We start from the raw sequence: 25,408 nt of genomic DNA, 5'->3' as shown, positions 1-25,408 counted from the left end.
CTCAACCACTGAGCCACCTTCCCAGCATGCAGCAGTTTACTTCTGTCAGAAGAGAGGATGCTTTGATAACGCTGAGATATGAGACTTAAGAAATACTTTAGATACTATACGAAATACTTTGGACCCTTGCCTAAAAAAGCATGATTAGGAATATGAGAACAGTCAGTTCCCTGAAGAAAAGATGACCTCTTAGAAATGATGACCCATCAGATTCCACAGATGTCAGGCATATTTAATAAGTAACTTAGCCTTCAAAACTGATTTGAAAAAGATCCCAATCCTATCCCCACCTCATCCCCAACTCTTAACCAACATCATCTCTACAATACCGTTACTGTGAATGGGGTTTATCATTACCATTAGGCAGAAGGAGGTAAGCAGGTCTTTGGACAAAAACTTTAAAAAAGCGTCCACATTCCTAAATTTCCCACTCTCCTTTGCATCTGATATCACCTGCACTTATAAGCAGATCTAATGAGGAAAATCTAAGAAATTCTGATAGCTGTCCATCTGCTTAGGGAAAGGAGCAAGAACCCGTTACGATTTAATGTCCCCAACTGTTCCAATCACAGTTTCTAATACAGAAATAAAACTGCTCAGTGAGCTCATCTTTTCCTGGCTTTGCTTCACCGAGATCTGCATTTCTGAGTTCTCAGGCTCCAACAGCAGTTCTGTTAGGAACAGACAGCCGCTGTCATCCTGAGCACTGAGGTAGGCTTTCCACGGCTGAGCCCCAGGCCTGCTCACTGCGATGGTCTCAATGTTCACCACTTGCAGGGCCGTCTGCAGAGCGTCTGGATGGATCACTCCCCGCCAAGGCAGCGCCTGCTGATGAGTTACTTCGCAGCTAAGCCAAGTCTTCTCAAAATGTTCAGCAGTAAGCTGGTGACTGGGGACCAGCACCAAAGCATCAGAATCAGGAAGTTCTTGTAGTGTCTCCTTGCTCTCCCCAGGCATCAGGTGTCCTAAAGGAGTTAGAAAGCTTTTGTAGAAGATAATCTGCATAAGCTACATTTTTATTCTACAGTCTCAAAATATATTGTGTGACTCTGTCATTGGATTCGTAACCAAGGATGAACTCCTTTCTTGCTCACAAAGGCTTCATAACGCAGGGGACAATCTTAGCTAGGGTAATCTACTTTCCACCAGTCATTACAGGAGATGAAGACATAAGTAAGGACTATTTACTTTTACCTGATGTGGCAGAGGATGTCCTGGGAGGAAGCTCTGGGCCACGATGCTCTGCCCTCTGACATTTAGGGATAGTTGCCCAGTGGGCTTTGCCGTACACTGGGACTAGGGTGTTGAAGTCCGGAGCCCAGCTATTCACAGGTCTTTCTGCCTGATCCTCCAAAAGTCCAAGAGATGGGTCAGATTTTGGACTACACAGGATCCGCTTAACTTCATCAATGCCAACTAACAGGAGGCGGTAATAGAATAGCCCTCGGTCTCGAACAGCCATATCCTTTTCTTCCTCTGAGATGACGTAAGACTCAGTTAATAAAAACAGACAAACAGCCCACGCTATCCTCCTACCATGTGCAAACTAAAAAAGAAAAAAAAGTGAAGACACTAGGAAGCACTAACATATTCTTCCAGGTCCCAGACAGGACAACTGACTCAGCAAACAAAGCTACGGGCATTTTCCAGGCTGGGGGAGGGCAGCCTGACTCTCATACCTATGCAGTGGTGTAGCAGGCGGCCCAGCATGTCCTGGCACTCGGCAGGGCGGGAGAGAAAAAGGCGCAGCAGGGCAGTAAGGAGCTCCATCTTCACGGCAGGAAACGTCTCTGACCTCACGTTTTCTAAGAAGTCCTCTAACACATATGGAGCGTTGGGAATTCTCTCCCCGTGGACACCAAGTAACCAAATAAGCGCCTGCTTGCCCTAGAAATGAGCAAGTCACAAGAGCTCAGCCCTGGGCGGCCTAGGATGTAAGTAGACAATGATTGCTTTCGCTTTTCCTGAGTTCCAGCAGACAAGGTATAATTATTATATTGGTTCTCACTGCTATACTATGACAAACAGGAAAAGAAATGCTAATACAAAAGGGAATACTCATGGACTGGGAAGGTGGCTCAGTGGTAGAGCGCTTGCCTTGCATGCATGAGACCCTGGGTTCGATTCCTCAGCACCACATAAGCAAAAAGAAAAAAGCCGCAAGTGGCGCTGTGGCTCAAGTGGTAGAGCACTAGCCTTGAGCTGAAGAGCTGAGGGACAGCGCCCAGGCCCAGAGTTCAGGCCCCATGACCGGACCTCCCCAAAACAAACAAACAAACAAAAAACAAAAGGGAATACTCAAGCTTAAAAATTCCACAAATAATTCTGGTTCTCATTTCAGTTAAAAGTTCATGATCTATTTACCAGCAATACATCTGACAAAGGCCTACTATCCAAAACATACAAGGAATTAACCCCTCCCAAAGCTAATAAACCAATTACTAAATGGGCAAAGGAGGTAAAAAGAGACTTTTTAAGAAGTAAAAATGGGGGCTGGGAAGGTGGCTCAGTGGTAGAGCGCTTGCCTTACATGCATGAGGCCCTGGGTTCAATTTCTCAGCACCACATAAACAGAAAAAAAAAAGCCGGAAGTGGTGCTATGGCTCAAGTGGTAGCGCACTAGACTTGAACTGAAGAGCTGAGGGACAGCGCCCAGGCCCAGAGTTCAGGCCCCACGACTGGAAACCCCCCCCCCCCCAAAAAAAAAGACTAAAGAAGATACTCTTAGAGGAGAGCATCTCTGTTTGTTTGTTTTTTGGTCAGCCATGGGGCTTGAACTCTGGACTTGAGCGCTGTCCTTCAGCTCTTCAGCTCAAGGCAAGCGCTCTACCGCTTGAGCCACAGCGCCACTTCTGGTTTTCTAGTCGTTTATTGGAGCTAAGAGTCTCACGGACTTTCCTGCCCGGGCTGACTTTGAATGGCGATCCTCAGATCTCAGCCTCCTAGGTAGCTAGGATTACAGGTGTTGAGCCACTGGCGCCCAGCAGTACCTCTGAACACTTAAAATACTTGTAGGAGAAGAACACAATGGCATAATACCTCTGAACATTTAAAAATTATTTACTAAAATTAATTTCAGGACATGAAAATAGTAATTTTTTTTTTTTGGTCAGTCGTGGGGCTTAAGCCCTGGGCCTGGGTACTGTCCCTTAGCTGTTCAGCTCACGACTAGGGCTCTACCACTTGAGCCACAGTGGCAATTCCTATTTTCTGGTGGTTTATTGGAGTCTCATGGACTTTTCCTGCCTGGGCTGGCTTTGAACCATGATCCTCAGATCTCAACCTCCTGAGTAGCTAGGATTACAGGCATGAGCCACTGGCACCTGGATTAAAAACATGGAGTTTTTGTTGGTGTTGGTAGTGATGGTTGTTGTTTTGCTTTTTGTTTTGTTTGTTCTTTTTTCTGTCTTGTGAGGGGCAATGGAGGACACAGAAATAAATGGAAGGAGGAAGGGTGAAATGATTCAGGCATGATACTCAGTAGACACTATGCAGAAAATGAACCACATAACTGTGGGCAGGAAGAGGAGGGGAAAACTAGGGGGAGAGTGAAGAAAAAAGCACATACCTGTGACCTAACTTATGAGATGGTAATCCCTAGGTACAGTACCTTAATAACAATAAAGTTATAATTTAAAAAATCCTCCATGGCTGGGCACCAGTGGCTCACGCCTGTAATCCTAGCTACACAGGAGGCTGAGATCTGAGGATCACAGTTCAAAGCCAGCTCAGGTAGGAAAGTTCATGAGACTCTTACCTCCAACCAACCACCAGAAAACCAGAAGTAACACTGTGGCTCAAGTAGTACTGTGGCTCAAGTGGCAGAGTGCTAGCCTTGAGCTGAAGAGCTGAGGGACAGCATCCAGGCCCAGAGTTCAAGCCCCACAATTCACAAAAAAAAATCCTCCATGATCTAAATCTCTGACTTTAAAATGTTCAGGAGAGCAATGGTATAAAAGAATTTGTAGGGGCTGGGAAGGTGGCTCAGTGGTAGAGTGCTTCCCTTGCAATGCATGAGGCCCTGGTTCAATTCCTCAGCACCACATAAGCAAAAAGAAAAAAGCAGGAAGTGGCGCTGTGGCTCAAGTGGTAGAGTGCTAGCCTTGAGCTGAAGAGCTGAGGGACAGCGCCCAGGCTGAGTTCAGGCCCCACGACCAGATCTCCCCCCCCCCCCCCAAAAAAAAAGAATTTGTACTAAAAAATATAGCTAAGCCAGGTGCCAATGGCTACTCAGGAAGATGAGATTTGGAAGGTCACTGAACCTAGCCTGGGCAGGAAAGTCTGTGAGACTCTTATTTCCAACTAATCACCAAAACACCAAAAGTGGAGGTGTGTCTCAAGCAGTAGATTTCCTTTGTGGGCAAAAAGCAGAATAAAAGCTCAAGGCCCTGATATCAAACAGCAGTAGTGGTATGTGCTCACCCGCTTGCACACAATACTGTTATGGCCCTGGGTTAAATCCTTAGCTCTACAAAACAAAAACAAACAGATCCAGTGCCCAGAGAATCACACTGTACCTCACTGTCCTGAATGCTCTCCTCACAGCCCGGCAGGGCTCGACACACTGCTTCAGTACACTGAGGACAGAGCCAAACCAGGTCTCGGAAAGTCTGCACCACCGCTAAAACAAAGTCCAGGACAAGAATATAGGATTAGAACCTGCACACAGCGAAGAACCCGAGCAAGTCTTATATTCAGACTAGATTTATGAAATAAGGTTTGGTAGGATGACCCTTATCTGAGAAAGGCGGAACATGGGCAATACTTCTTATATGACTTTTTTTTTTTTGGGGGGGGGGGAGGGGGTTAGGTCACGGCTTCAACTCTGGGTCTGGGCACTGTCCCCTCAGCATTTCAGCTCAAGGCTACCACTTAAGCCACATCACCATTTCTGGCTTTTTCTGCTTATATGGTGCTGAGGAATCGAACCCAGGGCCTCATTCATGCAAGGCAAGCACTCTACCACTGAGCCACCTTCCCAGCCATGACTGTTATTCTTGTCAGATGGACATGAAGATAAATGGCTAATATATAGAAAGGAACTCTGTAATATATAATGTAACCAGGCGCTGGTGCCTCTCACCTGTGCACCTAGCTGCTCATGAGGCTGCGATCTGAGAATCAAATTTGAAGCCAGCCTGAGCAAGAAAGTCCCTGAGACTCCTATCTTCAACTAACCAGCAAAAAGCCAGACTGGTAGCCTTGAGCAAAAAAAGCTAAAGGAGAATGCCCAGGCCCTGAATTCAAGCCTCAGCACTAGCACAGACAATATAGACATATATAAAATGTAACATATTCATGTAAAAATGTGATCTGTAAATGTTAATAACTATATGTAGACACAGTAAAATGTGTATCACAAATATAAATATAATATAAATGTTTTATGCAAATGTGAGCTCATAACATGATCAAACAATATTCTGAAGACAGTATAATTGGACCTTAGGGCTGTGGGGAGGCTAGCAAGGTGCCAGAATTGAATAGTTTATGAAGGCAGAGGCTGGCTCTTGCAGGAATCTGAGGAGAGGCCTCTCTAAATTCTGCACTGCTATAACCTTGCTGCCTCACCATAGTCCCAATATTGAAAACAAGAGCTCACAGAAATAAAGAAAAAGAGATGAGAAATTAAGCCAAGTTAAGTGTCAATGGCTAAGATCTGAGAATCGTGGTTCAGAGCCAACTGGGGCAAGAATGTTTATAAGATTATCAGAAAAAAAGGTGGACTGGAGTTGTAGCTGACTGAGAAACAGCCATGAGCAGAAAAGGCCAAGCAAGAGTTCAGGGCCAGTACAGGAAAAAATCATGGGGAGATTACAAGCAAGGCCTTCTTAGTACCTCTGTTATCTGTGGTACAGACCTGAAGATCCTGTGTGTATCTTTTATGTGTGGTACAGACCTTGTCACACCGACGGTCCTGTGCGTCTCTGAGAGCAGCAGGTGATAGTGCAGATTTAGATTACTCATTCAAAGAAAACCTGTCTTGCAGTACTGGGATCTGAACTTGGGATTGCACCTTTCCAATAACAATAAATTGTGTTTTTAAAAGTTATATCAGCTGGGCACAGGTGGCTCATGCCTGTAATCCTAGCTACTCAGGAGGCTGAGATCTGAGGATCATGGTTCAAAGCCAGCCCAGGCAGGACAGTCTGTGAGACTCTTATCTCTAGTTTACCACCAGAAAACTGGAGTGGCACTGTGGCTCAAGTGGTAGAGCACTAGCCTTGAGCTGAGGGAGAGTGTACAGGCCCTGAGTTCAAGCTCCAGGATGAGAGGGGGTGCAGAAGGGGGAGAGAGCAAGGGAGAGAGAGAAAGAGAGAGAGAGAGAAAGATTAGGTCTTGTTTCCTACCCAGGAACACACAGAAATCCACCATCTTTTTTTTTTTTTTTGCCTGCTGCTACAGCTAAGATGACAGACACACATATAGCACTATACTCAGCTATCATGAAATTTCTTGCCTGGACTGGCCTTGAACCAGGATCCTCTGATCTCAGCCTCCCAAGTAGCTAGGATTCTGGGCATGAGCTACTGGTACCAGGCTGCCCCAGTTCTTTTTGCTTTTAGTTTGTTTTTCAAGTAAGGTCTTGTGTTAACTCTGCCCAGCTAGCCTTAGACAACTATAATCTTCTCACCTCTACCTCTTGAATAGTGGAGATTACAGGTGTGAAATATCATCACCAGTCCCCCAAAACGATTTCTGGAGCAACTACTAAAAAGCAGACACTTTGCATTAAAAAAAAAAAGTCCTAGAAAGGTGGCCATTACCCGTGGTAACATGCTCTTGGTGAAGCCCCAGCAACTCTGTTAGAATCTGCACACACTGATCTGTGTAAGTCCTGGCAATGCCACCTACAGAGGAAGGAAAGGGAGAGACTGGTAAGTCAAGCTGGGCCCAGTGGCTCATGCCTGTAATGACCTTTTACCAATTCAACAATCCCATAGTTTTTCATCTTTAAAACACTCATTTTCAGCTGGGTGCCAGTGCCTCACACCTGTAATCTTTTCTGTATTTTTGTTTCTGGTGCTGGTTCTTGGGATTTGAATGCAGGGCCTATGCGCGTCTCTGAGCTTTTTGCTCAACAATAGCACCCTACCACCTGGGCCACTTCTATCCTTTTTGGTGCTTAATTGGAGATAAGAGTCTCAGGATTTTCCTGCCTGGGCTGGTTTGAACTAGGATCCTCACATCTCAGACTCCTGAGTAGCTAGGTTATAGTCATGAGCCACAGGCATCTGGCTTTCTACCTGTAATCTTAGGTACTCGGGAGGCTGAGATCTGAGGATCCTGGTTCAAAGCCAGCCTGAGCTGTCTTTGAATCCAAGATACTTATATTGACAATTAACCACAAAAAGCAGAAGAGGAACTGTGGCTCAGTAAAGTGGTAGAGTGCCAGCTTTCAGCAAACAACACTAAGGGAGGGCATGAGGCTCCGAGTTCAAGCAAGACCCAGTACCAGCGCACAAAGGAAAAAGAGAAATACCCACTTTTCCTTACTGCCTCATAAGACTACAATAAGGGCTTGGAACATGGCTCAGTGGTAGAGTGCTTGCCTTGCATGCATGAGGCCTTGGGTTTGATTCCTCAGCACCACATAAGCAGAAAAAGCCGGAAGTGGTGCTGTGGCTCAAGTGATAAGAGTGCTAGCTTTGAGCTGAAGAGCTGAGGGGACAACGCCCAGGCCCAGAGTTCAGGCCCCATGACTGACAAAAAAAAAAAGACTACAATAAGATGATGTATGGGAAAGTATATGGATAGAAGACAACAAAAGGTAATACACATTTCAAGTATGATAGTCTGAGTTACCTGTATTCTCTATCACAACAGAGACACTAGTCTTTTTTTTTTTTTTTTTGGGGGGGGGGGGTCCATTCGTGGGGCCTGAACTCTGGGCCTGGGCGCTGTCCCTCAGCTCTTCAGCTCAAGGCTAGCACTCTACCACTTGAGCCACAACGCCACTTCCGGCTTTTTTCTTTTTGCTTATGTGGTGCTGAGGAATCGAACCCAGGGCCTCAGGCATGCAAGGCAAGCGCTCTACCACTGAGCCAGCCACCTTCCCAGTCCGAGACACGAGTCTTGATTGAAAAAAAAATCCCTTTCTCCTTGCTTGTAACCTACACTTTTTCCCCTGAAGCAACTCATTCTCTTCTGTGTTCAGCGGTTCCTCCAACTACAGTGCTGTAGCTAGCTGGCTCCAGCTCTAAGGAGAAGCTGCAGACGCACACCTATTGCAAAGATGGCAGCCTGAGCAAAGTCAGCAGACACGTCGGTGCAGTACCCTCGAAGCTCTTCCAGCACCTGCTGCACGTTCTCGTCATTCACCAGCTCGCACAGCACCTCCACCTTCTGGAGCTTGATATAATGGGGCTCCGAGTAGGAGCAAAAGAACTTCTTGTAGTGGCTGCTGAAGTGACTTGGCAAACTGCGTAAGATCTGACGCACGTGACAGAGGGCAGCGAAGCAGAGTTCCCGGCTCTCCGAAGAACAGGCAGCAAGCAAAGGCCCCTTGACTCGCACCAGCACGTCACTTTGTACATGGGGGAACTTTTTTGCTAAGATCAGAAAGAGTTTGGTGGCTCCCATCACCACCCCGGGACTGCTACTTTTGAGAAAGCTGTCCAACAGATTGAGAATGTCGAAGAGTTCCTCCTCACTGCGAGGCTGGTAGCGAAGCAGGAAGTTCAACACCTCAGCCTGGCCCCACTGGTCTAGTTTTGACATTCTGTCCAAAAAAGAAAAGAAAAGCACTATTTTAACAACAAAATTAGGAATATCTGCATACTACTGTCCTGTACCAGGCAGCTATTATAACAAGTACAGAATTCCTAATAGGGATTCCATAATTATTCCATAATTATTCTTTTTTTACTATGAGTTCCCACAAAGTAAGCTTTTAAGTCCAAGTCAGGGTGATGAAACAAAGGCACACTTGTCTAATACTGAAGTCATGTTCAGCATACACTAGATTCTCTCTACATTTTTCTTTTTCTCCATACTAAGGATTGAACCCAGGACCTTTACCACTGATGAACATCACCAGTCCCAGATTCTCTACTTTTTTTTTTTTTTTGGTCATTGGGCCTGGGCGCTGTCCCTGCACTTTTCAGCTCAAGGCAAGCACTCTACCTCTTGAGCCACAGCGCCACTTCTGGTTTTCTAGCGGGGAGGAGGAGGGAAGGCTATTGGAGATCAGAGTCTCACGGACTTTTCTGCCCGGGCTGGCTTTGAACCACAATCCTCAGTTCTCAGCCTCCTGAGTAGCTAGGATTACAGGTGTGAACCACCAGCGCCCGGCTCAGATTCTCTATATTTTAAGACAACATAAATTGCTTAGTTTGGAGGACACAAAGCTGTAGAGGAGGGAAGAACACGTCCCTCGTGCTGCTTCTGCTATCTCTACAAGAGAAATTAAGTCAAACAAAAGAAATTCTCTTAGTGAAGTGTAAGGAAGTTAAAACTTAGGGTTAACTTTTTTTTCCAGCCTTTCAACAGGTCCCAACAGAATGCAGTCACCACAACAAAATGAGGACGGGACATCCAAACCTATTTAGGAGATGGTGAGCAATGGGCTTGTTAATGACAACACCGCCTTCCTGTTTTAGGATTTCTTCTAGAGACCTCAGGCAGTTCACAACTACAATAGGGTCCTGGTCACGCAGCAAACTGTATAACTCATTTACCAGGGCACCATCTATAAAAAAGAAAAACAAAAACAGATGAAGAAAACCTTCAGAGTGACAGGTACAAAGCCATAGTAATAACACTAGGCAGGTAAAATTCTTTGCTAAAGAAATGACATATTGAAACCAGGTACCAGTGGCTCACACCTGTAATCCTAGCTACTCAGGAGGCTGAGATCTGAGGATCATGGTTCAAAGCCAGGCCAGGCAGGAAAAATCCATGAGACTCTTATCTCTAGTCAACCACCAGAAAACCAGAAACATCACTGTGCCTCAAAGTGGTAGAGTGTTAGCCTTAAACAAAATAACTCAGGGGCAAGCCGGGCACCAGTGGCTCACGCCTGTAATCCTAGCTACTCAGGAGGCTGAGATCTGAGGATAACAGTTCAAAGCCAGCCCAGGCAGGAAAGTCCATGAGACTCTTATCTCCAAATAAACCACTAGAAAACCAGAAGTGGTGCTGTGCCTTAAGTGGTAGAGCGCTCGCCTTGAGCTGAAGAACATAGGGACAGCGCCCAAGCCCAGAGTTCAAGCCCACGACCAACCAAAAAAAAAAAAAAAAGAACTCAGGGGCAGTGCCTAGGCCCTGAGTACAAGTCCCAGGACTGGCAAAAAAAAAAAAGAAAAGAAAAAAAGAAAGGAAGGAAGAAAAAAGACAACTCAGGAGCCAGTAGCTTATTCCTGTAATCCTAGTTACTCAAGAGCCTGAGATCTAAGATTAACATTTGAAGCAAAGCCCAGGCAGACAAATCTGAGACTACATCTCTAACCAGCAAAAAGCCAAAACTGTGGCTCAAGTGGTAGAGCAATAGCCACAAGCAATAAAGCCACGTGAGAGCTTGAGGAGCTGAGTTCAAGCCCCAGTATGGGCAACAAAGAAAAATAAAAGTAAATATCTATCTATATAGAATACATATGGCATATGTAAAATGATTTTGTATATGTATGTTATCTATATAATATGTATATATCATATAGGTAACATACACACACACACACACACACACACACACACACACACACCACTAAAGAATGAGAAGGGACATTGAAAACATGTTCTAAAAGTTAAAAAAAAAAAAAAGTTTAGGCAGGGGCTGGGAAGGTGGTTCAGTGGTAAAGTGCTTGCCTCGTATGCATGAGGCCCTGGGTTCAATTCCTCAGCACCACATAAACAGATAAAAGCTGGAAGTGGTGCTGTGGCTCAAGTGGCAGAGCACTAGCCTTGAGCTGAAGAGCTGAAGGACAGCACCCAGACCCAGAGTTCAAGCCCCACAACCAACCAAAAAAAAAAAAAAAAGAAAAAATTTTGCTGGGCACTGGTAGCTCACACCTGTAATCCTAGCTACTCAGGAGGCTGAGATATGAGAATTGTGGTTCAAAGCTAGCCTGAGCAGAAAAGTCGGAGAAACTCTTTTTTTTTTTTGGTCCAGTCGTGGAGCCTGAACTCTGGGCCTGGGCGCTGTCCCTCAGCTCTTCAGCTCAAGGCTAGCACTCTACCACTTGAGCCACAGCGCCACTTCCGGCTTTTTTCTTTTTGCTTATGTGGTGCTAAGGAATCGAACTCAGGGCCTCAGGCATGCAAGGCAAGCGCTCTACCACTGAGCTACCTTCCCAGCCCCCGGAGAAACTCTTATCTCCAATTAACCACCAGAAAACTGGAAGTGGTGGTGTGATTCAAGTGGTAGAGTGCTTGCCTTGAACTGAAGAGCTGGGGGACAGCACCCAGACTCAGAGTTCCAGCCCCACGACCAAAAAAATGTTTAAAAAAAGAGTTTTGTTTTTTGTTCTTGTTTTTTAAAAAAAGAGCTGGAAGCTGGTGGCTCATTCCTGTAATATTAGCTACTCAGGAGGCTGAGATTTGAGAATCGCAGTTCAAAGCCAGCCTGGACAGCAAAATCTATGACTCTTATCTCCAATTAACCACTGGAAAACAGGAATTGGGAGCCATGGTTCAAAGTAGTAAAGTGCTAGCTTTGAGCAAAAGAGCTCAGGGACAAAACCCATGCCTTGAGTTCAGGCCCCATAACCACCAAAAAAAAAAAAAGAGGTTAAAAAAAGTATAAGTCTGGGCTGGGTATAAGCCTTGAGCTGAAGAGCTGAGATTCAGCATCCAGGCCCAGAGTTCAAGTCTCACGACCCAAAACAAACCAAACAAACAAAAAGAAAGAAGCACGTGTTAGAAAACTTGACATATCTACACTGTTCTAAGTAGCTTACTGCAATAGTTCTCATCTTGTTCCCGTTCACCCCTCTCCCCACAAAAACCTCTAGTAGGAAGTCCTACACCCTGCTAAGACCCTGCAGTGGAGCCTCTTAGACACATAGTAAAAGCACCAGTGAACGACACTGAACTTACCGACTTCAGAGTCTCCGTGTAGATTGTGCATCTTGGCACAACCAAGGACTGCCACCCTACGGACATAGGAAGCCTTATCCCTCAGACCGTTGAGAATAGGCTGCTGGGTATATTCTTGTACTCCGGGCACCCTAGAAAATAAATGCATCCTGAAGTCAGCCTTCATACCTCTTCGAATATTTAATGGAGGGCTTTGCTTAGATATAATTTAGACGTCTCACTGTACATCCATCAAATCACAAACAATCAGAGAAAGCCTCTACCAAACTTAACAAGTCTAATTTGGCTTTCATTTGGATTAAGGCTGTATAGACAGAATAAATTGTTCACTAATAATTACTTAAACATCTTTACTAAAACTGAGGACTATTTACCAAGAACGAGAATTGAAAATTTCCTTTAATAAAATCAATAATACAGCTAGGCACGGGTGGCTCACATCTATAATCCCAGCTACTCAGGAGGCTGAGATCGGAGGATTGCAGTTCAAGCCAGCCTGGGCAGGAAAGTCCATGAGACTCTTATCTCCAATTAACCACCAGAACACCAGGATTGCAGCAGTGACTCAAAGTGGTAGACTACTTGCCTTAAGCGAAAAGAGCTCAGGGACAGTGCTCAGGCCCTGGGTTCAAGCCCTACAACCAAGAAAACAAAAAATACTTCAGAAAGTCAAAGTAATAGCTAAAAGTCTGATTTGGGGTATCAGTGTTTTTTTGTTTTTAGTCAGTCATGGGACTTGAACTCAGGGCCTGGACACTATTCCTCAGCTCTTCAGCTCAAGGTAAGCGCTCTACCACTTCAGCCACAGCGCCACTTCCGGCTTTTTCTGTTTATGTGGTACTGAGGAATCGAACCCAGGGCCTCATGCATGCAAGACAAGCACTTTACCACTGAGCCACCTTCTCATCCACAGTGGGGTTTTTTGTTGTTGTTGTCATTGTTGTTTTTCTCGGTCATGGGGCTTGAACTCTGGGCCTGGGCACTGTCCCTGAGCCCTTTAGCTCACGACTAGAGCTCTACCACTTGAGCCATAGTGCCACTTCCTGTTTTCTGATGGTTTATTGGAGATAAGAGTCTCATGGACTTTTCTTCCCTGGGGCTGGCTTTGAACTGTGATCCTCAGAACTCAGCCTCCTGAATATCTAGAATTACAGGTGTGAGCCACTGGTATCTGGCCCACAGTGTCTTCTTTAGTACGGAGAAGCTCAAGTAAGTTGTCCTCATAAAAAATATACCCCATGGCAGACCACAGGAAGGATAGAAGGGTAGTGGGGGAGTATGATAAAGTACAGTCTACGCCCGGTTGATAATGTTTTAACAAAATCCTGCGTGTTGTGAAGTTAGTACGTTCTAGTAAAGAAAGCAAACATCAAGGTGAAAACATCAGCCTCTGCGGACCAGACTCACCTGAGACTACACAGGCCCCGCAGGGCCAGGCCTCGCACCATGGGGTTGGCGTCCGAGCAGTCTTTGCACAGGGTGTTGATGGCCAGGAGAGCCAGGTCCGGCTTCAGGGGTGCGTATGTGCACATGTACAGATAAACCAGCTTCTTTTGAACCACATCTGCAGTGGCACCGGCCTTAACCATCTCCAAGAAAACACCAGACATGTCCAGGCCCTGAGTCATGTGTCTGGAACCAACATGCACAGCAGCAATCAGTAAAATACAAAAGCCCCAATCAGAAGGATTTTCATTCACACAAGTTGCAATCACGTAGAAAGGATGCAAGCTTGTCTACTTTGTCTCATTATGTCACAATACTGTTTTTTTGGGGGGACAGGGGTGGGCCTTGAACTCAGGGCCTGGGTGCTGTTTCTAAGCTCTTCTGCTCAAGGCTAACACTCATCACTTTGAACCACAGCTCCACTTCTGGCTTTTGAGTGGCTAGAGATAAGTCTCTCACGGGGACTTTTCTGTCTGGGCTGGCTTTGAACAGTGATCCCCAGATCTCAGCCTCCTGAGTAGCTAGGATTACAGGCTTGAGCCACCAGCACCCAGCTGTCATACAATATGTTACACCAAGGGCCTGCAATAAATATTGTTCTATGTGTTCAAAACTTGTTGAATCCCTAGTACCTTCTAATGAAACTGAGCTTTTTCATTCCAGGAATATGCTGAGACATTTTTTTTTTTTTTGGTCAATCATGGGGCTTGAACTCTGGGCTTGGATGCTGTCCCTCAGCTCTTCAGCTCAAGGTGAGCACTCTACCACTTGAGCCACAGTGCCACTTCCAGTTTTCTGGTGGTTAACTAGAAATGAGTCCCACAGACTTTCTGCCTGGGCTGGCTTTGAATCATCATCCTCAGATCTCAGCCTCGGATTAGCTAGGATTATAGACGTAAGTCACCAGTGCCTGGCTGACATAAACTTAAAAAAAAATAATTTGTTATTGTAAAGGTGATATACAGAGGGGCTACACTTACATAAGTCAGATAAAGAGTACATTTCTTTTTGAACAGTCATTCTTCTCTTACTCTCTCCTAGTCTTTCCCACTTGTCCCCACCCACAAGTTGTATAGTTCATTTTCAACATAGGATTTAGCACCACTGCTGAATTTGTTCACTCTTTATCCTACCATTTCTTTCTTTCTTTTTTTTTTCAGTTGTGGGTCTTGAACTCTGGGTCTGGACACTGTCACTTAGCTCTTCAGCTCAAGGTTAGCATTCTACCACTTGAGCCACAGTGCCACTTCCAGTTTTCTGGTGGTTTATTGGACTTTCCTGCCCAGGCTGGCTTTGAAACTCATCCTCAGATCTCAACCTCCTGAGTAACTGGGATGACAGGCATGAGCCACTGGCGCTGGGCTTGTCCAACCATTTCTGTCTCCCCCACTAACCTTCCCAAAGACAGATAAACAAGATAAAGGGAAAGGAAACAGCAACTAAGAAAAAGAAACCTCGTTTCCATTTCTTGGAGTTCATTTTGATAAATATTATTTATGTGGTATAGGGTTCTACAGCACCTATGTGATCCTCTCCTAAGAACATCCTCCTTTGGTCTCACTGTGTAGATGTCTAGAAACTTGTATAATTCAACTTTTCCCTGGGCGCTAGTGGCTCACGCATGTAATCCTAGCTACTCAGGAGGCTGAGATCTGAGGATCAGAGTTCAAAGCCAGGCTGGGCAGGAAAGTCAAAGAGACTCGTATCTCCAATAAACCACTAGAAAACCGAAGTGGTGTTGTGGCTCAAGCTGTAGAGCACTCGCCTTGAGCTGAAGATCACAGGGACAGCGCCCAGGCCGAGTTCAAGCCCCACGACAGGAAAAAAAAAAATCATTTCCTGGTAGTATTTTTTTCTTTTACCATCTAGTGTGTTTACTTATAGGCACATTCTAGTTACTACAAATGAGGAAAACCGGTTTATGCAACCTATGTTTCTTTGGGTCTGGCTTACTTTTCTTTTTTTTCTGTAAGTATTTTTATACTTCAAAGCAAATGTTCAGTCTAGAACAATCTGTTTAAAAAAAAAGTAACAGTATCATCAAGTAAGAGTTAAGAGTTCTTTTCTTTTTTTTTTTGACAGTCCTGAGGCTTGATCTCAGGGCTAGGGCACTGTCCCTGAGCTTCTTTTGCTCAAGGCTAGCACTCTACCACTTGAAGCCACAGCACCACTTGTGGCTTTTTCTGTTTATGTGGTAGTGAGGAATTGAACCCAGGGTGGCTTACTTTTCTTAATACTTTTTCCAAGTCTTTTTTTTGTTGTTTCTTGGTTGGTCGTGGGGCTTGAACTCTGGGCTTGGGCACTGTCCCTACGCTCTTCAGCTCAAGGGGAGCACTCTACCGCTTGAGCCACAGCCCCACTTCCAGTTTTCTAGTAGTTTATTGGAGATAAGATTCTCACAGGCTTTCCTGCCCGGGCTGGCTTTGAACCATGATCCTCAGATCTCAGCTTCCTGAGTAGCTAGGATTACAGGCATGAGCCACCGGCACCCAGCTCCAAGTCTTTCCATTTCCTCACAAATGGCATAATATCATTCTTTCTAATGGATGCATCGAATCCCACTGTGTAGATATACCACAATTTCTTGACCCACTCGTCTACTGAGGGGCATCTGGGTTGATTCCATGTTGGCTATGGTAAACGATGCTGCACCGAACATGGTTGTGTTGGTAGCTTTAGTATGGCCTTGTTTGTGGTCATTTGGGTGAATGCCCAGAAGTGGGACTGCTGGGTCATAGGAGAGCTCTGTGTTTAGTCTTTTGAGAAACCTCCATACTGCTTTCCATAGTAGTTTAACAAGTTTACATTCTCACCAACAGTGTATAGACTTTTCTTTTGGCCACTTCACTGTCATTATTTATTATTGTTAGTATTCCCAATATTGGCCATTCTAACTGGGGCGAGGTGAAATGTCAATGTTGTTTTGATTTGCATTTCTTTTATGGACAGAGATGTTGAACATTTCTTCATGTGTCTATTGGGTATTTTGTTTTACTTCTTCTGAGAAGTCTCTAAGCCTTTCGCCTGTTTATTACTTGTGTCGTTTTGAGATTTACTTAAGGGGGGAGAAGCTTGCTTTTTTGAGCTCTAAGTATATATTAGATATGAGGCCCTTGTCTGATGCATAATTGGTAAAAAAAATATCTCCCATTCTGTGGATTTTCTATTTATTTTGTTAGCTATGCCCTTATCAATGAGCCATAATCTTAAGACCCATAGGAAGTCTAGACTAGTAAAGCAGAAGACTACCACTAACTACAATACAGTAGATAAGGACTTAAACAATATACAGAATACAAGCAGGGGGAGTCCTGAGGCCTGACATTATCAGAAAAAGTCGGAAATGTTTCTTTGCTGCAGCAGCAATACTGTAGCCTAAAGGTTCTGAAGCTCATCAGGCAGATAAGGTAATGATATGATTAAAGTCCCTCTGCGTATCACCTCTACGGAACAGACAGGAACCGCCCATCCCTGCTGGGCGGTGGAGGCTGGGGGCTGGGACCTGATCCCAAGGCCAGCACGGAGACAAATCTTTGAGACTCATCGCAAACCACTAACAACGCCGGAGTAGAGGTGTGATTCCGGGAGTAGTGCGCCAGCCTTGAGGTGCTGAGGCCGAGAGCACAGGGCTCCGAGTTCAGGTGCCCGGGCTCGGTCGGACCAGGAGAGCGAGCGGCCCCTACCCCACTGCTCTTGCTCGGTGAGTACCCGGGGGCGGGCGGCCCGGGCTCCAGGCCACGGCCGGGCTCGGTCTCCCCCGGCCTCCCCTCCTCCCGCCCCTCCCTAGCGCGGCCTCCGTCGTCATCCCGGGCGCGCCTCCACCCCCGCGAGCTGGCGGCTCGGCTCTCCTCAGGAGCTCCCTCGGCCCCCAGCCGCACGCGGCGGTCGCGGGGTCACGTGCGGTCCCGCGCGGCACTGGTCGGCAGGCGCTCCGGTCCCGCCGGCTCGGCGTGGCGGCCGTCTTCCCGGCCCTGGGTCTTGAGCGCGGGGCCCCGGCCCAGCCGGCGCGCGGCGGTACCTGATCACGCGCTGGATGACGTTCCGGTAGCGCAGCCGATCGGCCTGCACGTTCGGGTTGCTCAGCGCCTTCCCCAGCTCCTTCACCACGTCGGCCGAGCCCAGGTAGGGCATCTTCGCCCGGCCGCCGCGTTACCCGCTCCGGACCCTCACCCCCGCAGCGCCGGCGACTCGCGCCCCACCCCGCCCCCCACGCCGCTCCGTTCCGTCCGCAGCTCGCTCCGCCCACACGCCGCTCCGTTCCGTCCTAAGATAGCCCCGCCCACACGCCGCTCCGTTCCGTCCTAAGATAGCCCCGCCCACAGCTCGCCCCGCCCACACGCTGCTCCGTTTCGTCCGAAGCTCGCCCCTCCCACACACCGTTCCGTTCCGCCCACAGCTCGCCCAGCCCACACGCCGCTACGTTCTATCCGCAGCTCGCCCCGCCTACACGCCGCTTGACGCACAGCCTGACCCGCCCGCTCGGCCGCAGGCCCCGCCTTCCCGCTCCCCCACTGCCGCGGCCCCGGGTCCAGGGTCCGGGGTCCGGGATCCGGGGTCGGCCCGATCTGGCTTTCGGCGCGCAGTCCCGCCCGTGGGGAGCCGCCACTCACCCTGTGAGCGCCGAGCCTAGCCCAGACCCCGACCTAGGGCGCCCTTCCCCCGGCCTCTCCCCTCCCGGCGTTCGGGGATCGGCTGCTCGGCCTGACTCCGCCCGACAGGGCCCGCTCCGCGGGGCCTTCCGCCCGAGGTCATCGGCTCCGGCTGTCCCCCGTCCCCCCGGCCCACACCCTCCGCCACCGCCATGAGCGGGGTGGCGATCCCCCACACGCCCATCGCCGTGGACCTGTGGAGCCTGCGCCGCGCCGGGTGCGCACGGCTCTTCTTCTTGTCGCACCTGCACGCGGACCACGCGGCGGGGCTGGGCAGCAGCTGGGCGCGGCCTCTCTACTGCTCCCCGCTCACCGCGCGCCTCCTGCGCCGCCGCCTGCGGGTACGCGGGCCGGGCACCCCCGGGGTACGGGTCCGGCGGGGTCACCCCGAGGGAACGGCGGGGTCACCCCTCGGGTTCGGGGTCCGGCGGGCTCGCCCCTCGGGCCTCCGGCCTGTGTCCGAATGGGGCCCTGAGTTTCCCGCGGCCGGGCCGGAGCGCCGCTCGGCTGCGGACTCCTGGCCGTCCAACGGAACCCCGCGTCCCCGGAGAGCCTGAGCCGGTGCGCCGGTAGCCGGTGGAGTGTGCGGGACACACCTGACACGCGAGCACAGCCGTCCCCCAGGCAGGCACAGCTAGCACAGCAGAGGCCGGCTGGGGGCTTTCGCTGGTCCTCTGCTCTGGAGGCTCCGAGGCCCGAGGATCTGGAAGCCCGGGCCTCTCGTCTCCACTGAACCACTCAAAGCCGGAAGTGGCGCTGTGGCTCGAGTGGTAGAGCTCCAACCTTGAGCCCAAGAGGCTCAGGGAGAGCGCCCAGGCCCTGGATTCAAGCCCTAGGACTGTCAAACAAAAATAAAAACAAGAGTGGGCACCCTAGCGGCTCAGAGCGCCCAGTCGGTCGATCCCCAACCTCTTCTGCCAGCCATCAAAAAAGAATAGAACGCAGAATGCGTGTGACACGCTGTGAGCACGCAGACCCCAGCCCTCACCCGCTCCACTCAGTAGGCAAGGCCAGCTCTTGAGTCTGGCTGAGCTCTGGTCTGACAGCTTCCCTCACATTCAGTCTAAAGCTGTCTAAGGTGAGAGGGAGCAGGCAGAAGTGCAGGCTGCTTTGGAGTTCCACCCTAAAGCATCCACTAACACTCCCGGGTGGATGAGGCCTTCATCTGTCCTCCTAGATGCGGACACCCCGAGGGGAGACCGTGGCTCCTGAGATGACCGGCTGTTTCCTCAGGTGTCTGAGCAGTGGATCCGAGCTCTGGAAGTCGGAGAGAGCCATGTATTGCCTCTAGATGATGTGGGACAGGAGACCATGACTGTCACTCTCCTGGACGCCAATCACTGCCCCGGCTCAGTCATGTTTCTCTTTGAAGGATACTTTGGAACCATCCTCTACACAGGTGGGCCTCTCCGAGTCTCCCTTCCAGCACTTTGCTCATGGAAGCCCAGTGGCCTCCTGACTTGATTACATAAAAGTACATTGACTGTCAAGACCTGGCGGGGAATGTGAGGATGGAAACTTCCTCCCACAGAGAAGCTGTGCTGCCCCATGTTTTCCCAGAGACCCTCTAAGCAGACGCCCAGCTGTTGGTAGATGTTGGTAGATGTTTTCCTTTTGTCTTTACCCTCTACCCCTCACCCAGGTGATTTTCGGTATACACCATCCATGTTGAAGGAGCCGGCCCTGGCTTCAGGGAAGCAGATCCATACACTATACCTGGACAACACCTACTGCAACCCAGCCCTGATTCTTCCTTCCCGACAAGAAGCTACTCGCCAGATCATCCAACTCATTGAAAAGCACCCACACCACAACATAAAGATCGGTGAGTTGTTCTCTTTTCCTCTTATAGTAAATCTAGCTTCTTTGAAGGTTCTCATAACTTTCAAGCTTGTGTGCCTCTTTTTTCCCCTTTTTTTGTAGGGGGAGTGCTGAGATCCTTAGATCTCAGTCTCCTGAGTAGCTAGGATCACAGCCATGAGTCACCCATGCCCGGCGGTTTTGTTGTGTTTTTGAAGTACTAGGTTTCAGTTCTTGTTGCTTTGTTTTCTTTTTGGGGATATTAAAGATTGAACATTGGCGCCATCCTGGTGAAAAAGGTCACCTGCATTTTTTTTTGCCAGCCCTGGAGCTTGAACTCAAGGCACTGTCCATGAGCTTTTGTGCTCAAGGCTGGCGCTCTACCACTTGAGCCACAGCTCCACTTCTGGCTTTTTTAGTAGTTAATTGGAGATGAGTCCCAGGGACTTTGCTGTCTGGGCTGGCTTCAAACCAGGATCCTCAGATTTTAGCCGCCTCTTCCAGCTTTTTAATGGTTCATTGGAGATAAGAGTCTTGATGCAGTTTTTCACCCAGGCTGGCTTTCAGCCAAGATCCTCAGATCTCAGCCTCCTGAGTAAATAGGATTACAGGTGTGAGCCTCCAGTGCCCGATGCTTCATGAGTTTAATATATTTGTGTTAAATTGCTGTATGAGGATTCCTTGGTTGCTTTATTCTCTTCTTTCTTTTGCTTTTTCCTTATTCCTGCAACACTGTCCAGGACTCTATAGCCTGGGGAAGGAGCTGCTGCTGGAGCAGTTGGCCATGGAGTTTCGCACCTGGGTGGTATTGAGTCCTCAGCGCCTGGAACTGGTACAGCTGCTGGGCCTGGCCAATGTGTTCACTGTGGAGGAGAAGGCTGGCCGCATCCATGCTGTGGACCACAGGGAAATTTGCCACGCTGCCATGCTGCGCTGGAATCAGACCCACCCTACCATCGCGATCCTTCCCACGGGCCGGAAAGTGGGCAGGCCCCACCCGGATGTCCACATCATCCCCTACTCTGACCATTCCCCCTTCTCGGAGCTTCGTGCCTTTGTTGCAGCGCTGAAGCCCTGCCAGGTGGTACCCATCGTTGGCCAGCAGCCCTGTGAGGGCTACTTTCAGGACAGCCTGAGCCCCAGGTGCTCTGTGCCCCTGATCCCAGACCCAGTACAGCAGTTCATGAGTTCCTCCTCTAAAACACCCGGCATTTTCTGGCTGCTGGAAAAGAGACTGAAGAGGCCAAGAATCCAAGGGGTCGTGTTTGAATCCCCTGAGAAAAGTGCTGATCAATCACAAACTGACAGAAACTCAAAGAGGACCAAGAAGGAAAACCATTCCCCCCAGGCTGGGCTCCCTAAGAAACCCTGTTGCCATCCTCACCAGGTCAAGAAGCAGTTGTTCCCAGACTCTGGCAGCCAGGCACAGGAGGAGGCAGGCCCTTGCTGTGAGTCCCAGAAGATGGGGTCTGTATTGAATGCTCCCTTGGGATTTTCAGTGCAGTTAAAGTTCACAGACAAGGAGTTTTTCTCTCTACAGACTCAGGAGGATATTGGTTTAGGGTCCCCCTTGAGACCTAGTAGAGACAACGGTCCCGTAGCCACAGAAAACCAAGATGCCTGGACAGGTGGCTCTCCCCTTGGGAGTGGCAGCAGGCCTACCCCTCCTCCAGCCACTGAGCCCAGGGGCCTGGCACAGAAATACCTGCTCACTCCAGGGAGCTTTTCCCAGGCAGGGTTCTCTTCCCAGAGCTTTGATCAGCAAGTGGAAAAATACCATAGATCTCTGGAGCACAGATGGGGTGGTACACAGTGACAGTGCTGTTTGGGTTAGCATTAAAATTTTGTTTTGTTTTGGTTTTTTTTGTCGGTCGTGGGGCTTGAACTCTGGGCCTGGGCGTTGTCCCTCAGCTCTTCAACTCAAGGCAAGTGCTCTACCACTTGAGCCATAGCACCACTTCTGGTTTTCTGGTGGTTTATTGGACTTTTATGCCCAGGCTGGCTTTGAACTGCAATCCTCAGATCTCAGCCCCCTGCGTAGCTAGGATTACAGGCATGAGCTTGGGTTTCTTGTTTCCGGGCCTCATCTTACAGGAACCTATGGAATTACCTCCAGCATTACTTCCCAAAAAGCTTGTCTGGAGTCTAGTGCCTTTGAAATCCTCACTTTGTAGCTGATTGTTGTTATAAATTCTTTACTGTGTGCCTGCCACATGGAGGTTTCTTAGAAATCCTAAGCAGCTTCATCTGTTTAACTTTGTTTAACCCAGTTTTTACTCCAACCACTAGCCTTTTTATTAGGGTACAGAGAGTAGGTTATTTGTATTTTCATTTCCTGTGTGTGCTATTCTCTGCATCTCTCCTTTTCCTACAGGAAAGTTCTAGGTGTTTTGTTGTTGTAATGGTGTACTAAAGGGTCAGCCGGCGTCCAACCAGCATTTCACGTTCCTGAATGCCACTGACTTCCTGTACCTCCCCCAGGGAGGGACAGTGGCGAAAAATTCCACCTCTACCTCCTTCCTACCGCCTCCTGTCACCTGAGCCCACATAGAGGCCAGCCAGCCAGGACCAGGGCCAGGACATCGTCCCCAGGCTCTACCTGGAACCCAGCTGAACTTGGGGGGCGGGGGGTGGGGAGGACTATTTGGCTGAAATGAGTTACAAAAGGTAAAATGTGCTGCCAGATTTTTTTGATTGTTCGCATAGCGAGGATATTTTTTGCCCCGCCCCCACTGGTTAGAGTTAGATAGCCCGAGCGAGCGAGCAAGCGCACAGCCTGTTTGTGTTGGTATCCAGACAAGATATGGGGCCAGCTGGCTGGAAGGGGTGAGGCTCGCAGCTCAGCCCTGGCCTTCTGCTCATTGCCTGACAACATGCCAAACCAACAAGCAGGAGAGCTGGCTCTGAGAGCGCACATGGAGCTGGGCGTGTAGACCAAAGCTCCAGCCCTAGAAACAAGATCTCAAGGCTATTCCTTAGCCTCAAGCTTTCTATTTCAGGAGGGAAAAATGAAATTAGAAAGCAAAATAAGAGCCAGGTGCCTGTGGCTCACGCATGTAATCCTAGTTACTCAGGAGGCTGAGATCTCTGAGGATTGGGGTTTGAAGCCAGCATGGGCAGGAAAGTCAGTCAGACTCCCAATTAACTTGCAGGAAACTAGATGTCACTGTGGCTCAAAGTGGTAGAGCACTAGTCTTGAGTGAAAAAGCTCAGGGACAGCACCCAGGCCCCAAGTTCCAGCCCCACAAGCAACCAAGGAGGGGGGGAGGGAGCAGGGAATGGAAGAAAACTAAGGCTTTGCTCCTGGGCAAGTTGCACCCAGCTCAGCTGTCAGTGACCTTGGCTGTGGGTGTCCAAGGCCTGCGGGGATGTGCAGTGTTGCTGAGGAAACCCCGGCACTGCTCATGTCTGGGACACCTGGTAAAGTGCTCCCGCGAGGACAGCTCAGCCACTGGGCTGTTAAATGTGGCCTGTGATACCTGCTGCTCATGATTACTGTGGAGATAACGCTTATAGAACACTACTCAGTCTGTCCCACGACAGTTTTTCACATACTGATTCTGTGGCTGGCAGTACTGCTCAGTGGTACCGTGTGTGTTCAGCATGCTGGAGGCCGAGTTGAATTTGGAACATCACACGCACAGTTTGAGTCTGGTTCTAGAAATTATATATAAAATAAAATTTGGAGATCTTGTTAAAATATAGAGTATCAGTTACTCGTGCTTGTAACCCTAGGAGGAGCACAGTTCATAGCTATTCCAGGCAGGATAGTCCACGAGATCCTTACCTCCAAATAAGCTCTAAAAAGCTGAAGTGGAGCTGTGGCTTAACTGATAAGGCACCAACCATAAATGAAAGAGCTATGAGACTGTCCAGGCTTTGAGTTCAGGCACCAGTTCTGGTGTACACGATTTTTTTTTTTTTTTGGTCAGTCATGGAGCTTGAACTCTGGGCCTGGGCGCTGTCCCTCAGTTGTTTAGCTCAAGGAGAGCGCTCTACCACTTGAGCCACAGCCCCACTTCCGGTTTTCTCTGAGTAGTTTATTGGAGATAAGAGTCTCAAGGACTTCCTGCCTGGGCTGGCTTTGAACCGTGATCCTCAGATCTCAGCCTCCTGAGTAGCTAGGATTGCAGGCATGAGCTACCAGCATTTGGCTCATGTACGTAATTCTGAATCCTGCATTTTAATACCTTCAGTATTTTACTGTGTCGTTCAAAAATGTGTTTTAAAAATCTATTTTTAACTTATTTGTAATTTTTTTGTACAAAAGGGTTTCAATTAAACATGTCACATTATTAAAAAGTCTTTTAATACTTGTGTGATATTCTGTCAGGTGAGTATACTTTAAATCATTTTCATTATTCAACATTTTGTGTACTGTTTTTAAATTATACACCTGTCAGAGGCTCAAGCCCATAATCCTGCTTCCAGTTCTTTTGTGGCGGTCCGGTTGTGGGGCCTGAACTCTGGGCCTGGGCGCTGTCCCTCAGCTCTTCAGCTCAAGGCTAGCGCTCTACCACTTGAGCCACAGCACCACTTCCGGCTTTTTTTTTTTCTTTTTGCTTATGTGGTGCTGAGGAATCGAACCCAGGGCCTCAGGCATGCAAGGCAAGCGCTCTACCACTGAGCCACCTTCCCAGCCCCCTGCTTCCAGTTCTTGATAAAAATTGTATGAAAGGGGGCTGGGAAGGTGGCTCAGTGGTAGAGTGCTTGCCTTGCATGCATGAGGCCCTTCGTTCGATTCCTCAGCACCACATAAGCAGGAAAAAAAAAGCTGGAAGTGGTGCTGTGGCTCCAGTGGTAGAGTGTTAGCCTTGAGCTGAAGAGCTGAGGGACAGCGCCCAGGCCCAGAGTTTAGGCCCCATGACCAGACCAAAAAAAAAAAAAAAATTGTATGAAAATGGCCTCCAGGCTGGGCGCTAGTGACTCACACCAGTAATTCCAGCTACCGTGGAGCCTGAGATCTGAGGTTGTAGGTCTGAAGCCAGCCCTGGCAAGAAAGTCCAGAAGACTCTTCTCCAAATAGCCAGCAAAAGCCTAAAGTGGAGTTGTGGCTCAAGTGGGTAGCATGCTATCCTTGAGCAAAAAAGTTGAGGTCAGTGCCCTGCATTCAAGCCACAGGGCCAGCAGAAATAAAGAAATGCCCTCCAGAAAAGTTAGCTTGGCATCACTGCTGCAGGATAGCATTAAAATACCTCGGAGACTCATTAAGTGCAAATATCTCTAGAATGATAGTGAAGTCATTTTGTAAGTTGTCAACAAATATTTACCACTAATATTTACAATAAATAGGAAATGTATTTCTTCTGAGTCTCTTGCTGTCTGGCTCCCGTGGGCCCACAGGTGGTGGGGGAGATAAGGTAGTTCTTTGAACTGTCCCCACCCTGCCCAGGGGCTTATCTGCTGGCAGCAAGGGGGCCTGTCCTCTGGTACAGGTTCCCTGAAGTGGGTCTCTGTAAACTCAAATGGGGATGGAA

At 48.5% G+C, this 25,408-nt stretch overlaps 2 protein-coding genes across 3 annotated transcripts in view; one reads left to right on the top strand and one right to left on the bottom strand.

The window, feature by feature from the left end:
• Positions 1–211: 211 nt before the first annotated feature.
• Ap4b1 (adaptor related protein complex 4 subunit beta 1) lies at positions 212–17,662 on the bottom strand. The gene is made up of 10 exons (XM_042692274.1): positions 17,501–17,662; positions 13,444–13,668; positions 12,037–12,167; positions 9,544–9,691; positions 8,226–8,722; positions 6,768–6,851; positions 4,518–4,621; positions 1,680–1,887; positions 1,195–1,476; positions 212–965 (listed from the first exon to the last, which is right to left on the bottom strand). Exons 1-10 carry the CDS (start codon positions 17,611–17,613, stop codon positions 538–540), a joined length of 2,220 nt encoding a protein of 739 aa, XP_042548208.1. The 5' UTR covers positions 17,614–17,662; the 3' UTR covers positions 212–537.
• A 372-nt stretch (positions 17,663–18,034) lies between these two features.
• Hipk1 (homeodomain interacting protein kinase 1) overlaps positions 18,035–25,408 on the top strand; it is a 65,235-nt gene continuing 57,861 nt past the window's right edge. Inside the window, exons 1-4 of one of the 2 annotated variants that reach the window (XM_042692273.1) lie at positions 18,035–18,472; positions 19,365–19,530; positions 19,774–19,956; positions 20,672–21,835. In XM_042692273.1, the coding sequence (XP_042548207.1) occupies positions 18,284–18,472; positions 19,365–19,530; positions 19,774–19,956; positions 20,672–21,747 (1,614 nt within the window). In that variant the 5' untranslated portion in view covers positions 18,035–18,283 and the 3' untranslated portion in view covers positions 21,748–21,835. Of the gene's footprint in view, positions 18,473–19,364; positions 19,531–19,773; positions 19,957–20,671; positions 21,836–25,408 lie in introns of those variants that run through there. The other variant, XM_042692269.1, reaches the window with a different exon arrangement.

This window comes from Dipodomys spectabilis, unplaced genomic scaffold (genome assembly GCF_019054845.1).
Source record: "Dipodomys spectabilis isolate Male_0828 unplaced genomic scaffold, ASM1905484v1 ptg000148l, whole genome shotgun sequence".
Lineage (NCBI taxonomy): Eukaryota > Metazoa > Chordata > Mammalia > Rodentia > Heteromyidae > Dipodomys > Dipodomys spectabilis.
Note: the sequence above shows the minus strand (reverse complement) of the source record. Positions and strands in the feature narration are given on the sequence as shown.

Excerpts from the sequence above, each read along its gene's own strand:
- Ap4b1 (XM_042692274.1), bottom strand. The coding sequence starts at position 17,613 with ATGCCCTACCTGGGCTCGGCCGACGTGGTGAAGGAGCTGGGGAAGGCG. Across the intron at positions 13,669-17,500 it reads GTCATCCAGCGCGTGATCAG|ACACATGACTCAGGGCCTGG; the intron begins GTACCGCCGCGC and ends TGTTGGTTCCAG. Across the intron at positions 12,168-13,443 it reads CGGGGCCTGTGTAGTCTCAG|GGTGCCCGGAGTACAAGAAT; the intron begins GTGAGTCTGGTC and ends TTTATTTTCTAG.